Here is a 16326-nt window from a genome sequence, read left to right as displayed (position 1 = left end):
CACGTGGTCAGTCTCTGAGGAGATAAATGTACAACTGTATTAACCAATTCAATTTTGTCCCGATATAGTCAGTCTATGAGGAGATAAATGTCTAATAGTAATAATTCTGTTTCGTATTAGTCAATTTAATTTTATCCCGATAATGGATATGTGTCAAGAGTGATTCAAGAAGAAATTTTAATTTTAAACAAATTCACACACATTTTTTATTTCATAACAAGATATGACATGTTATCATTTAAACCAACTGAATACTATTTTATAACTCATAAATAATATTTAGTGTATCATTGAATCATGTAACGAAAGTTCCGAAATATTCAAATTAGATAGTTAAATTTTAAAATTATTAAATCATGTACCATACTCATTTGATCCCTCCGTATTTACATAACAGATTTATGAATCAATTGAGATATTGTAAAAATTGATTAAGAGATATTCATTTTATCCCTCCACATTTACATAACAGATTTATGAATCAATTGAGATATTATAAAAATTGATTAAGAGATATTCATTTTATCCCTCCACATTTACATAACAGATTTATGAATCAATTGAGATATTATAAAAATTGATTCGGAGATATTATAGGACGATGAATAATTTTTTCAATTGATTATGATACGGTAGCAATTGATTTGGTAATTTTATTTTTTATGATGATCAGCAATTTTTCTAATTAGTTGTTTTGTTTAAAAATGACTGATGTATATAGAGATCCCAAAAAATAAAAAATTAACCTATGCATTCAGTTAATTCTCCTAAATGTATTCATGTTCTTAAACATCATTTTCGATACACTGTATTAAGCGTGATGATTTTTTTTTAACTCGATTAAAACATGAGAAATGATGCCAAAAGCTAATTTTAAATGACTCAATGATGATTCATGAACTTCCCCCAATCTGAACATGTAAAAATTTTAATTTTTGGAATGTTTAATATTCATCAGTTGATTTTGTCCACAAGTAGCTAATGATCTTAGAAATCTCAAAATAATGCCCTATGTACTCGACTAATGCTTATGAATGCATATATGCCCTCAAACATCATTATGATACATCATATTGAAAGCAATAATTTTTTTTTAACTTGATTCAGATATAAGAAATGATGTCAAAAGTTCATTTTAAATGATACGAGGACGATAATCATTGACCGATACCACAAATGAGATACTTGGACTCCCTCTTTTCTATATATATATATATATATATAATTTTTGAAATGACTAAGGTCTATTAGCACATTTCGCTCAAAAGTATCTGATAGATCTAGAGACATTGGAATGATACAAAATCAGGTCTCATGTACTCAACTAGTTCTCTTTATGTATCCATGACCTCAAATACCATCGCATATACCATATTGAGTATTATAATTTTTTCAACTCGATTATGTTGGATCGATATGCACATGAGAGGGGGGGGGGGGGGGGGAATCACGTGGTTTTAAAAAACTTATTTTATAATTTTGAAATTAAAGTATATGCAGCGGAAAACTTTAAAAGAATAACACAAGAAAACACCAGCGGTTTTATTTGGTTTGGAGCCTTCGGTGACTCCTACTCCAAGACCCAGGTCCCGCGGACCTATCGATGGGTAATTCACTAAAAACCTCTTCCGATACCTCCAGAAGAGGGAATCGAGTATAAATAAGATCGGAGAAGTGCAATAGATTGCATTTCCCGTTTGCTGAATTTAAGTACAAAAATATTACCGACACTTAAGATCAAAGTGGCTTGTTCGTGTATCGATGTCAGTCTGTCGGTCGCGATCAGAAGTCCTCGGAACAATTGTCGGGAGCAGCAGCTTCGCAGCTAAGTTGTAGCAAGAGCCCGGAGCAGTCGAAACCTCGAAAGAACGCTTAGTGGCTCGTATAGTAGTTGTTGATGAAGCTTTGAGTGAGCTGGCTTATAAAGAGTATGGAAGGCGCCTTCCATAGGTATTCAATGGGATAAATTTTATCCCATAAATTTTGTGTGTTATCTACTCCGAACGCTAAACTTCATCCCTTGGAAGGCGCCTTCTATGATGAAAGCGCCTTCACTGCTTGAAGGCATCTTTAGATATTGTTCATCCAAAGACTTTTGCTCCTTTTTACCCTGCAAAATATGTTAGTCTAATAACTAAAACATCTATCCTGTAAAACAAAGTTAGCACAATAATAAGTGGTAGTAATTAGTTTCTGTCCTCCCAGGATCAAAAACTAGTCAAGGTTTCAGATTAGGGATCCGAAATGGATCTAACATAGACCTATTCCTACTGTCCCCTCGACCAGGATGAGTACTCATTTAGTCACTCTCCTCTAGTGACTTACATTTACTTACCATTTTGACAGTTGTCCAGTCCGCAGACCCAACTGGACTTTCTACCAGATATTTGGTCAACCCGTCGACCTATTTAGACTTCGCACCAACTATCCAGTCGACCTGTTGACCTAGTTGGACTTTGCACTAGCTATCCCATCAGCCCGTTGACCTAGTTGGATTTTGTACCAGTAATCCGGTCGGCTCGTTGGCCTAGCTGGACTTCTTGTTAGATATCTGGTCGACCCATTGACCTATCTAGACTTCGTGCTAGATATCCAGTCGGTCCGTTGACCTATCTGGTTAACTCCTGCACACTTGGTAAAGTAGTTAGATCATAACAATACCCAACTTAACTTACTTTGTCATTCATCAAAACATTAGTTAGATCATTAGTGCAACCTGCACCAACAAATTCATGTATAAGAAATGATGTCGAAAGCTTATTTAAAACGATTCTTGAGCAAGCTTCCGCTCCGGCTTCTCGTCCCTCGGAATTGTCGCGTGTTTCCTTCTCGTCCGCCAGTGTACTCATCCGCAGCTCTTCATCCCTAGGTCGCACCTCGTGCCGACCTTTTCGCTAGCCACATCTCTTGCTCCCCGAGCAATCTTCCGCTCCGACTTCTCGTCCCTCGGAACTAGCGCACACTTCATTCTCGTCCGCCGGGGTACTCTTCCGTAGCACCTCGTCTCTCGGACGCACCGGGCTCTCACCCTGTGCCGTCCTTCTTGCCGGTCACGTCTTCCGCTCAACTTCCTGTGCTCCTAAGTTCCTGCATACTTAGACACAAGGTTAAAATATCACAGGACCTACTTAACTTGTTGATCACCTCAAAATAACCTTGGGGTTCCAACACATGACTCTGCTCTATTTGTTCGTTTTACTCCATCAGGTCGTACATTACTCTCTCTTTATGTTGATGACATGATTATTACAGGGGATGATTTAAGTGGAATAGAAGAGTTGAAATTACATTTGGCTCGTGAGTTTGATATGAAAGATTTGGGTCCTCTGCGTTATTTGTTAGGACTTGAAGTAGCTTATTATCCTCGTGGCTATCTTCTCTCGCAATCTAAATATATTGGTGACATTCTAGAGCAAGCTCATCTATCCGACACTCGTACTGTTGATACTCCGCTTGAGGTTAATGTTCGGTACTTTTCTAGTGATTCCCTTGCTAGATCCATCTTTATATCGCACTCTAGTTGACAGTCTAGTATATATCACCATTACTAGACCTGACATTGCTTATGTTGTACATATTGTCAACCAGTTTATTGCTTCTCCCACTTCAGTACATTGGGGAGTTGTGCTTCCCATCCTTTGATATTTTCAAGGTACCCAATTTTAGAGTCTTCTTTATCCTTCTACTTCTACCTTAGAGTTGCAGGCCTATTCAGATGCAGATTGGGGTGGTGATTCTACAAATCGTAAGTCTACCACAGGATACTGTGTTTTCTTGGGAGATTCTCTTATTTCTTGAAAGAGTAAAAAGCAAGATGTTGTATCTCGTTCTTCTACCGAAGCAAAATATCGTGCTATGACTTCTACTATTGCTGAAATTGTTTGGTTACGTTGGCTACTTGTTGATATGGACGTTTTTCTCTTGAACCCTACCCCTATACATTGTGATAACTCTAGTGTCATTCAAATTACTCGCAATTCTGTCTTTCATGAGCGCACCAAGAATATTGAAATTAATTCTCATTTCACTCGCCATCACTATCAGAATAGCACCATCACTTTGTCATTAGTCTTATATTCCATGCAAATTACAGACTTGCTCACCAAGGCGCATTTCACTATACGGTTTCAATTTCTGGTTAACAAATTCTCAATGCTTTCTGTTGGTGCATCGTGAGTTTGAGGGGAATGTTAGTATATAATATTTATTATTATATAATGGTAGATTAGTTTTTTATAATTATTTTTTATTGTCTATTTATATTTTCTTTCTCTTTGTAAACCTACGTTTTGCAATACAATTTTACGAGCCTCCATTTGCGGCTACCTCTTTCTTTCATTCGTTTTGTTACTTTTTACATGTTATTTGCATTCTTTGTTTTGTTCTCACCTCAGAGGTCAACAGGAGCGTCACATCCCAACATCCACTTTCTTGAGTTTCGGATAAGATCACTTTCAATTGTTTTTCTCTATTTTTTTTGTTTTGTTTTTAAGATATTAATTGATGGTGTAACTTTTCGCTTACTCGGGCTCCTCCTTGCCAGGGTTTCGATCACCTCCTCTAAGATTCAGATCCAGCGGCATGAGATGTAAAAGATGTTAAGGCTGGCCAACTCTACCAGTGCGGCCACCACGACACCAAGTTAATTCCAATCTGAGATGGAAAAATAAAGAAGAAAATAAATACACAAAGGTAAATGAGTTTGGGGAGAATAGTGACCTCGATGGGTAAAAAGAAATAACTATCCTCTTTCATTTACCTTTATCCATTTTTATATAACCTTTCAAGTGAGAGTCTGTACCTAGCCCACTAGCTATTCGCTTGAGAGATAGCTAGGTAGGGATGTAATCAAGCCGAACTGAGCCGAACAGTATTAGACTCGAGCTCGACTCGTTTAAGTTATATTCGGGCTCGAGCTCGAATCGATCTTTTATCACAAGACTCGAGCTCGGCTCGTTTAAGAATTATCAAGCTCGCGAACAGTTTGAGTTCGGCTCGTTATTAGCTTGATTATCAAAGTTAACGAGCCTAACTCGTTAAGCGAGCTCGGGCTCGTTTAGAGCTCGTTTTTGGCTCGTTTTAGAACTCATTTTTTGACTCATTTTAAAGCTCATTTTAAGACTCGTTTTAGAGCTCGTTTTTTTGACTTATTTTAGAGCTCGTTTTTTTGCTCGATTTAAGGTTTGTTTTAAGGCTCACTTTTTTGGCTCGCGAGCCAATAAACGAACATGTTCACGAGCTCACGAGCCGAATATCCTTAAGCTCGAGCTCGGCTCGATAAAACTGTCGAGTTCAAAATCGAGCTCGAGCTCGAGCTCGGCTCGATAAGATAAACGAACGAACTCGAACGAGCATTTTACCGAATCAAGCTCCGAATAACTCATGAACCGTTTGGTTCATTTACATCCCTATAACTAAGGGATCAAATTGGACCATCATTAAATGTTTCTTTGTACCAAAGGGGGAAAGATACATAATTTATTTCATTAGCAAACAAGACCAACTAATTTTTAAAAAGAAAAATAAAAAAAAAATGAAAACTGATAGACTTTGATGATCAAATGAAAGTTATTGAAGAAATGAGGAGTGGCATTGTCTAACAGTAAACCGAACTAATATATTTTTTTAAAACAATTTTTTTAATTGATCTATATTTAAAATTGATCTGTAATTATAATTATATTAAAACCCCATTATTATAGGTTATTACATGTATTTTTTTCTAAAAAGAAATTTCCTTTTTAATCTATCGAATAGTTTACTCGGAAAGGTCCAAATTAGAGAACATAATCAACTATTACATGTATTTTTGGCATATTGTTTTCTTAAACACTGCCACTCTTTTTAAAACTCATCATAAAATAATAGTTGTAAGATTTATGTACGAGTTTAAAAAGTTTATTGATTCTTTTATAGATATGTTTAAAATAACGTGTTAAACCTGACCGAAAATACAACTCGTATGATTAATCAGTCATTATTTTTGACATTCCTGATTAACATAAGAAATCTGATAGCAGTCATAGATCTATATATTGATATTGAGAAGAATTGATGGACACACTGAGAACAAATATAATCATTTTTTACTATAGTGCCATCATGATAGAAGTTATAGATTGAGTTCTTGAATTATCCGTTATATCATTACTTTACGTGTATTTATCGTGATAATTAATAGAAAAATTTTGCAAGGACGGATTGATCACCATAGGAATAGTAGCTAACTGGGTTTATTGTAATGGAAGCAAGGAAAAAAAAAACAAATGTGGGAAAGGAGAATATCGCCATGAAATTATCTCCTTAGTCAACGCTAGTTTGACTTGAGATCTTTAGCAATCACTTCCAGCATAGCCAGTTGCGACGAGCCCCCTTCACGCCTCGCCTCCGCCGCCTTTTCCTTCATCGCCGCCGCCAGCTCCCTCAATTCCTTCCCTCCCTCCGATTCCATCACCCACCTTAGCTTCGCCTCCACCTCCTCCGCCGTCACCATCTTTCTGTCGTACCCCTCCATCGCCACCGCCAATTTCATCTGATCCACCATAAACACCTTGTTCAATCGCTGCTCCGCGTACAGTGGCCAGGCCACCATCGCCACCCCCGCGGTGATCGCCTCGAGCGTCGAGTTCCACCCGCAGTGCGTCACGAAAACCCCAACCGCAGCATGATTCAGCACCTCCACCTGCGGCGCCCACGACTTCACCACCATCCCCCTCTGCTTGGTCCGCTCCAAGAATCCCTCCGGCAGCAGAGCATCCAAGTCCGGCTCCGACGGATGTAGGTTCACATTGACTCCCTCATCACTAGGAGGAGCCCGGACTACCCACAGGAACCGCTGCCCGCTCCTTTCTAAGCCAGTAGCAATCTGCTCTAGCTGATCCACCGAGAACGAACCCATGCTCCCGAAACAGAGGAAAATCACGCTGCCGCTTGGCTGCGCATCCAACCACTCCAAGCACGCGGGCCTTTCCCCCTTTCTTTCTCCGATATCTCCGCTCGCGTCGACGACCAATGGACCGACGCAGTAGACACTCGGCATCCGACGGCCCGGAACGCACGCCCCACTTCGAAGAGTCTTGAGGGCCTCTGATTCGAGGAGGTCGAAGGAGTTGATAAGAATAGCGTCTGCGTCGGGTAGGCGTCCGAACATGTGCACCATCTTCTTAAACATCATGGTTTCGCGGTTCATGAATTGGATGGGCATGTGGGAGGCCGGGATGGGGGGCAACCCCGGGAAGTGAAGTGGCGCCTCGCCAAGGTCTCCGAAACTGACGTCCGTGGTGGCGATCATGGTCGGGAGGTAGATTAACACGGCGAGGTCGGAGGCACTGGGTGAAAAGAAGAAGTGTGCCCGGAGTCGGAGCTCGGCGGTGACTTCGAGCGCGTCTGTGCAGAAGAAGTCGAGGACGACGGCGCGGACGTCGGATTCCTGGCAATAGGAAGAGAGGAATTGGAGGAACTGGGGATTGTTCGGCCTGACTGAGTCAAAGAATTTTTGACCGGATGGGTCGTCGACGGATTCCGCTGGAGGCGGGAGCTGGTGGAAGGAGATGGAAGGGTGGGATGCGGAAACTCGGGCGACGAAGGGGTCGAAGGAGGGGTGCTTCGAGGGCGAGTGCATGAGGACGACGGCGGCGGCGAAGTCGTGGAGGACGAAGAGCTTGGCCAACTCGACCATGGGAACCACGTGGCCCATGCCGTCCACCGGATAGAACACCACCGTCGGCTTCGTCGCCATTGATCTTGAACTACGTTCTTATTTTGAAGGAGTAGATGAAGCAGAGAAAGACGAAGAGGCAGTAGCATTTGCGATTGTTTAAATAGTCTGGTGAAGAAACTGGTCAAAACTTGTGTGCTGCTCCCCGATTATGAAATTGGGTCACGGGTGACGCCGGCGAGTATCAAACAAATCCTTGCTCTAGCAAAATGGGGCCCAGTTTTATTTATAGCTGTGTGACTGTGCCGCACCCACAGCATGGGTACTCCGATCTGAATCGACATAGTCAACGTAAGCAGTTATGTCGATGAAATAGTTAATTAATAGTTCGTCTTATTCTTCGAAGGACCTTTGGACTATCCGTTAAAAGCATGCACTTTCCGATTCATCAATAAAAAATTTGAATGGAGCCGACCCTTAATCTTTTGTTTTTTGTTTGGACTCAGCTAGTAACCTACAAAGTAGGTTTTTACTGTAAAAAACAAAAAGTTTGAGGAGCTTTCTTTCTTTTCTTCATCATTGAGGAGACAAAGGAAATTCAGTGGCATAGGAGATATAACTAATTAGTAGCTAAATAGACTAAAGAAGCTGCTAAGAAGGCGTGTGATCTGTATTTGTTCCATATGAAAAAGCAGAGCACGACAAGGCCGCCTTCATCTCTATCCTGCTGTTTTATGCAGAGCGTGGCGGCGAAAGGAGGTGAGGTCGGAGGCGCCGCCGCGCCGGGAGGAAAAGATGTAGTCGGGGAGGCGAAGAGGTCGAGGGTGGCGTTGCAGAAGAAGTCGAGGGAGCCTGCGCTTTTTTCCGACAGTAACGGAGGAGCTCAGAGTTGTTGTGAAGGACGCCGTCGAAGCACATGGGGAAGTAGACTGAAGGTTGAGAAAGCAGAGATGCGGGCGACGAAGTGGTGGGTAAGTGTCACTAGTGGTAGCGTAAAAAAAAGGAATTCGTCACCCGAAGGTTTCACGTGACCAGTCGAGATAAATGTCCAATAGTAATAATTTAGTCCGTATTAATCAACTCAACCTTTTCCGATGGTAGATATGTGTCAAGAGTGATTCAAGAAGAAATTTTAATTTTAAATAAATTCACACACATTTTTTTATTTCATAACAAGATATGGCATGTTATCATTTAAGCCAACTGAATACTATTTTATAACTCATAAATAATATTTACTGAATCATTGAATCATGTAACGAAAGTTCCGAAATATTCAAGTTAAGTAGTTAAATTTAAAAATTATTAAATCGTGTACCATACTCATTTGATCCCTTCGCATTTACATAACGGATTTATGAATCAATTGAGATATTGTAAAAATCGATTCAGAGATATTCATTTTATCCCTCCACATTTACATAATAGATTTATGAATCAATTGAGACATTATAAAAATTGATTCGGAGATATTATAGGACGATGAATAATTTTTTCAATTGATTATGATATGGTAGCAATTAATTCGGTAATTTTATTTTTTGTGATGATGAACAATTTTTCTAATTAATTGATTTGTTTAAAAATGATTGATAGATCTAGGGATTCTGAAATAAAATGAAAAATGAACTTATGTATTCAGTTAGTTCTTCTGAATGTATTCATATTCTTAAATATCATTTTCGATACACTATTAAGCATGATGATTTTTCTAACTCAATTAAAGCATGAAAAATGATGCCAGAAGCTAATTTTAAATGGCACGACGATGATAATCACTGACCGACACCACAAATGAGATTCATGGACTTCCCCTAATTTGAACATGTAAAAATTTTAGAGTGCGTTTGGTTTGTCCCATTTTCATTTTCATTTTCTGAAAAACGCACGTTTTTCATTTTTTAGAAAATGACTTTTCCGCGTTTTTCGTTTTCTTAGAAAACACTCTCTCATTTTCTTAAAAATAAATGTGGAAAACGTAAACCAAACGCGTTTTTCATTTTCTCAGAAAATGAAAACAGAAAACAACGTGGAAAATACAAACCAAACACCCCCTTAATTTTTGGAATATTTAAGATTCATCAGATGATTTTGTCCACAAGTAGCTAATGAGCCTAGAAACCTTAGAATAATATGAAATCAGGTCCTATGTGCTCGGTTAATGCTTATGAATGCACATATGCCTTCAAACACCATTGTGATACATCATATTGAACATAATAATTTTTTAAACTTGATTCGGATATAAGAAATGAAGTCAGAAGTTCATTTTAAATGATACGACGATGATAATCATTGACCGATACCACAAATGAGATCCTTGGACTCCCTCTTTTCTAAACATATATTTTTAAAATTTTTTGAAATGAGTAAGGTCTATTAGTACATTTCGCTCAAAAGTATCTGATAAACCTAGAGACATCGGAATGATACAAAATTAGGTCTCATGTACTCAACTAGTACTCTTTATGTATCCATGATCTTAAATACCATTGCCATATACCATATTGAGCACCATAATTTTTTCAACTCGATTCTGTTGGACCGATATACATGTGAGAGAAGGGGGGGGGGGGAGGTGAATCACGTGGAGGATCGTCGCCCACACGACGTACAAGGCGAGGCAAGGAATACGGCAGAAGATCTTGAGGTCATTAGCTTGCAAAGAAAATGTATAACTAGTAATTTTCTTCCGTATCATGTTAGTTATTTTTCTTTGTTAGGATTCTAAACACAAGAGGCATTAGATCTAGTTTTTCGAATTAGTAATTCGTGTTTGTGTTTTTCTTTGTTTTTTGAATTTGTGATTCGATTGTTCTTTTTGGTTAAACCTAGAATTATATAAGGAAATTAAATATTAGCTTTCCTTAAAAGACTTTGTCTAGGCGGTGGTGGATGCTCCCATACCTAAGAAAGCCATGTGCCTCACCATGTAGTCCTGGAAGCCAATTTTAGAAATTAATATTTAATTGAATTTATAATATAGGTGGATTTGGATCAATAATATTAAGTTCTGCTTGTGATCTAAGTCTAAACCATTAAGAACAGATAAGTTAAATTTGGAATCAATAATGTTAAGTTCCGTTTGCGATTCCTAATTTAACTTCTAAAGAACACAATAGGTTATTTAGGAAAGGTTCGACACTTGTACAAAATTTTTATACAGTGGAACCGGTACGATCTTCCTAGGACTAACCAACAATTGGTATCAGAGCTAGGGTTTGCCTCTGTGTGTTTTGATTTTCAAATTAATTATGCACATGCCATACATAATTTAGGTAGGATAATAATAGGATGTGCTAACTTTGTGGTTGCAGACTCCAACTATTATGACATATAGATATTGTGTGTGATTGGACCCTTAGACATGTCAAGAGTATTATTTTGTGTGCATGATTGTATGTATCAAATACAGCAGGAGCTGTATTATTTTTAGAATTTTATTTTTGTTCGATCTAGAATACATGTACCTTCCTTTATGGAATATAGGATCGATATATGTAAAATTTTATATTTGTCGCGGATCGTATCTTTGTGAGGCATGGTGCTATTGTAGGACCAGAGACGCAGTGGAATAAGAGACAAGATAGATGCGACAACTCGACTCGATGGCGGTGGCTAAAGATGACAGCAGCTAAGGTTGGAGCATACTGAAGACAGTGATGGAAAAGGCCATAATAGTTGAAAAATTAATTTTTAAATTTATTGCTTTTATTTACTGTGATGTATATGTGCATGTGATGTATGCTAGTATAGGTTAAAATCCTCATTTTTAAATAACTAAGTGGGAGAGAGATTTTAATAAATTCCACGGTTTCCATTACTGGTTTGTAAGTGATGCAACAAGTTTGTGTATTGGCTCTGAGTGCCTCCCTCTACAACGGATGAGTTTGTTACGGATCACTAGATCAAACTTCCTTTATGGATGATTATAGGAAATTATTTAAGAGCGTGTAATATTCTCCAACTGAAGGGGCACAATCCTATTTAATGGACTAAGTATCATGTAATGATATACACTTAGACGCATTCAATAGTTGTGGCGCCCACCCCTTTTTCCACTCACTCCTGCCCAGTGAGGGCGGGGTTACTTTCTTTTTATTTATTTATTTATTTTTTTGACTTAGCGTACATAAACATACATACAGCGGAAGCATATGTATATTTTTATAAAATCATACTAAGCATATGAGCATGAAATAGCATAGTTCAACTTAAATTGTCATATTCTTCATTTCTAACACATGCATACGGAATCATGAAAGACATCAACATAACATAACATAACATATTATTCATAAGTTCACTTAAGCAGGTCATTTTATTTCTTTAGCCAAGTCACTATCACACATCTCTTGCCCCTTCTTGCTGCTCCTCTAGTTTATCCATTCTTTACCTTTATCTGTGGTACAAGGAAAAGTATCTGTAAGCACTCAAGGCTTAGTGAGATCCTTTCCTACTCACAAAAATTGGCATATCATGTAACATCATCATATCATACATTCTAGAATAAATGACGCTCATATCACCGTATAATTAGAAACATATCATATCATGGCATGGATCTCAATAATATCATAACGTAAAGTAAACAACATATTATGGCATAAATCTTATCATGGTATAAGTAATATCATATCATAGCATAAATCATATCATAGCTTAAGTAATCATCACATCATGGTAGAGATCATATCATAGCATAAGAAATCATCAATCATGGTATGGATCATATCATAGCATAAGAAATAATCATATCATGGTATCAATCATATCATAACATAAGAAATCATCATATCATGGTATAAATCATATCATAGCATAGAGGTACATCAGAGCATAAGTGAAATCATCATGACATTTCTTTTCATAACATCAAAGCATCACATCATAGCATATCTGTAAGCATTTTTTTCCACATCATATCTTAAGCATGGATGCAAGATGTCCTTTAAAACATGAGTGATGTCATGTGCAATATGCCTTTTAAAACATGGTTTATGTCATGTGTGAGATGTCTTAAAACAATATCATATAGTACTTGAAAATAATCTCAACATGAAAGGGGCCCGGCTTAGTACCACATACATACATAATGCGCGCATCCTAAGTAGACCCAAGGTAGCTAGTATTGAACCTACTAGGAAACTAGGCCCGTAGCTCGGCCTAGGGGCACGTAAGGAGCCCACCCTTTACTAGGCCCATAATTCGACCTAGGGGCGCATAAGGAGCCCACCCTTCTGGTACAAGCCATTCAAAGTAAAATACATGTCATATCATATCTCTATCATCTCATAACATATAGCATATCTTATTCATGTCATTTCTAGCCTATCATGTTCATGTCATTCATAGCGTATCATGTTCATGTCATTCATAGCATATCACATTCATGTCATTCATAGCATATCATGTTCATGTCATTCATAGCATTTCATGTCATTCATGTCGTTTATAAGGTGTGCATAAATGGCACATAGCCATGCATACTTGGGCACATAGCCATCATACTTGTCTTGGGCACATAGCCATCATATTTGGGCACATAGCCATTTTAGGTATCATTCTCATGCATGGTTCATAAGCATACTTAAACGAGCAATATAATATATCATGGAAGGAAAAGGAAACATAATCATGCATGGATCACAAGTTAACTTCTCCTAATTCATATCATGGCAAGGAAAGTACATATTGAGTCATAACTTAGTCTAAATTCTCAACCCACTAAGGGTGGCCGAAACATGCATAGGCTCATTTAGGTTTCATGAAATCATACAAGCATATGAACCCACATTCATTTCTATAACATTTAACATAAGGAACACCATAAGCATATTGAATTTAGGTTCTATGCTTCCTAGGTTTTTAAACCCACCTTGGCCGAAACATACAAGGTCCAAACTTGGTTACAAATAGCATGTAAACATGTGAACCCTAATCAATTTCCATGCATTTATCATAGGCAATCACATGAGCATATTAGGTTAAAGTTTCAAGCTTCCTAAGTCCACAAAATATAGGTGGCCGAATGCCACAAAACATAGGTTCTAAGCATGTGAGTACCCTACAAATTTCATAGCATATCATGGAGAGGAACATAAACATGTTAGGGTTGAATTTAGGCTTGCCTAAGCCCTACATTTCATGTTGGCCGAATGTTCATCATGTGAAAACATAACCCTAAGCAACATGAAATCTCAAGTGCATTATGTTATCTTCATATCTTTTCATAAGGTAAAACATAAGCAAGCTAGATTTGAGGTTGAGCCTCCTTAAGGTATTTAATCCCTTCATGGCCGAAACCTTGTGGTAGGGTCCTACTAGTTCTAAGCAACATACAAGTATAAAACATCAAGAGAGCATTCATAACATATTATGGGAAACTTCATACTTGATACTTCTTCTAGAATTTACAATCATGTGAGTACCTCATGAATTTCATAGCATATCATGGAGAGAAACATAAACATGTTAGGGTTGAATTTAGGTTTGCTTAAGCCTTACATTTCATGTTGGCCGAAAGTTTATCATGTGAAAACCTAACCCTATGCAACATGAATCTCAAGTGCTTTATGTTATTTTCATATCTTTCCCATAAGGTAAAACATAAGCAAGCTAGATTTGAGGTTGAGCCTCCTTAAGGTATTTAATCCCTTCATGGCCGAAACCTTATGGTAGGGTCCTACTAGTTCTAAGCAACATACAAGTAGAAAACATCAAGACAATATTCATATAACATCATAGAAGAGATCATAGACATGTTAGTTTTTAAATTTAGCTTCCCTAGGGTTTTAAATCTTTTCATGTCCGAACCCTAAGGTAGGGTATTACCTAACTCCAAGCCACATACAAGCATGAAATATCAAGGTCATATTCATAGTATATCATGAGAAAAAAAAAACTTAAACATGTTGGTTTTGGTTTTGAACTTCCATAAACCTTACAAATGTCATGACCGAAATTTCTAAAGGAAACTTTAGGTTGTTGATCCATCTAAACTTGAACAAAATCATATAACAACTTGTACCACAGGTGAGGGGATACTCACCTCCTTTTGTTTGGTCTTTTCCCTAAAAGAAGATACCCCTTGTGAAGAGAAAGAAGAGAGTTTCTCCTCCTAGTGCTCCTTTTGCTTCTCTTGCTTGTGAGAGGTAGATCTTGAGGATTCCTTCTTGTTGTTTGGTTTTCTTAGGGAGAAAACCTAGTTGGATTTTCGGAAAAAGGAGAGGGGATACTCTAGGCCACGGCAATGGTGAGGGAAGGGAAGAAAAAAATGAAATCCCTTCTTTGTTTTTCCTCTTATGCTAGGTGGGAGTAAGAAGCAAAAAGGAACTTTGCTTTCCCCTCTTCTTAACTCATCCTTTATCCTCTTAATGATGAAGAAAATGTCTTCATTCATCCCCTTACTTCCTCTCCTCTCATTCCCTCTTGAATCTCCACGAAAATGCAAAAGAGTGAGGAAGGAAAAGACAATTTGTCTTGCTTCTTAATCAAGAGAAAGAGGAAGAAAGCTACTTGATGTTTTCTTGCTTCCTTCTCTTAATCATGGTTTTATCTTTATCTACAATTCCCATTCTCTATTCAACAATAACTCATGATGGTCTAGTGGTAATTCCATAATCCTTAGCTTAAGAAGGTTCAAGGTTCAATCCTTGATAAAATCTTTTTTTTTTATATATATATTTTTGGTTCTATCTTATCTTCCTTTATTCTAAGAGAAAATCTTCACATACTTAGCTTAAGAAATTCGTGGGTGTTACAATAGTATCCTCCCCAACGGAGTCACTGCTATTGTTTTGTGTGACCAAAGGAAAACTAACTATTAATTTTATTTGTCATAAAGTTAGGATGACAAGATAATAAAATTAATGGGTTACACCCTCCTCTTACAAATGTTGAATTTGTATACGTTCACACTAACGTGACATGCAATATTCACGGTGTTTTGAGGTGTTGGTAAATTTAAATAGTATTGTTTGAGGAATCAATATTATTCTAAATTTAGAGTCCTGACCAAAATTTATTTTGTGATTCTTAGGATGACTTTCAATCCACTAGCCATTATTCTAAAAGAGAATAGACTTACTGGTCCCAACTATATAGATTGGAAAAGAAACCTGAATATTGTCTTAACTGCTGAAAGTTATAAGTTTGTACTGTCAGAGGTATGCCCAGATACACCTAATGGTGACTCTACCCCAGAGGAGATTGAGTATCATAAGAAATGGGTAAAAGCAGATGAGATGGTGCGGTGTTACATTTTGGCTTCAATGTCAAATGTATTGCAACATCAGCATCAAGATTTACTAACTGCTTATGATATAATGAACAATCTCAAAGAACTCTTTGGGCACCAGAGTCGGACTGCTAGGCAAGAGGCAATGAGAAAGTTAATGACAACCACCATATCTGAGGAGACACCCGTAAGGGATCATATCCTCAAAATAATGTCTTATCTGAATGAAATACAAGTCCTTTGAGGAGAAATCGATGAGGAAACCCAGGTCGATATAATTCTCCAAACGCTATCCAGAAGTTTTGAGTAGTTTCGCCTGAACTATAACATGAACAAAAGAGAGTATACGTTGGCGGAACTTCTGACAGAACTACAGGCAGCAGAAGGAATATTTCGTCACAGTTCTCAGATTCACTATGCTGAAAATGGT

At 37.9% G+C, this 16326-nt stretch overlaps 1 protein-coding gene across 1 annotated transcript; it reads right to left on the bottom strand.

Annotated features, from left to right (window-relative positions):
* Positions 1-6201: 6201 nt before the first annotated feature.
* Positions 6202-7803, bottom strand: LOC122012388 (anthocyanidin 5,3-O-glucosyltransferase-like). The gene has a single exon (XM_042568903.1). It carries the CDS (start codon positions 7736-7738, stop codon positions 6314-6316), a length of 1425 nt encoding a protein of 474 aa, XP_042424837.1. The 5' UTR covers positions 7739-7803; the 3' UTR covers positions 6202-6313.
* Positions 7804-16326: the final 8523 nt, after the last annotated feature.

Source organism: Zingiber officinale, chromosome 8A (assembly GCF_018446385.1).
Source record: "Zingiber officinale cultivar Zhangliang chromosome 8A, Zo_v1.1, whole genome shotgun sequence".
NCBI classification, from domain to species: domain Eukaryota; kingdom Viridiplantae; phylum Streptophyta; class Magnoliopsida; order Zingiberales; family Zingiberaceae; genus Zingiber; species Zingiber officinale.
Note: the sequence above shows the minus strand (reverse complement) of the source record. Positions and strands in the feature narration are given on the sequence as shown.

Bases quoted from the DNA above. Each gene is read 5' to 3' on its own strand.
- LOC122012388 (XM_042568903.1), bottom strand. From the start codon at position 7,738: ATGGCGACGAAGCCGACGGTGGTGTTCTATCCGGTGGACGGCATGGGC.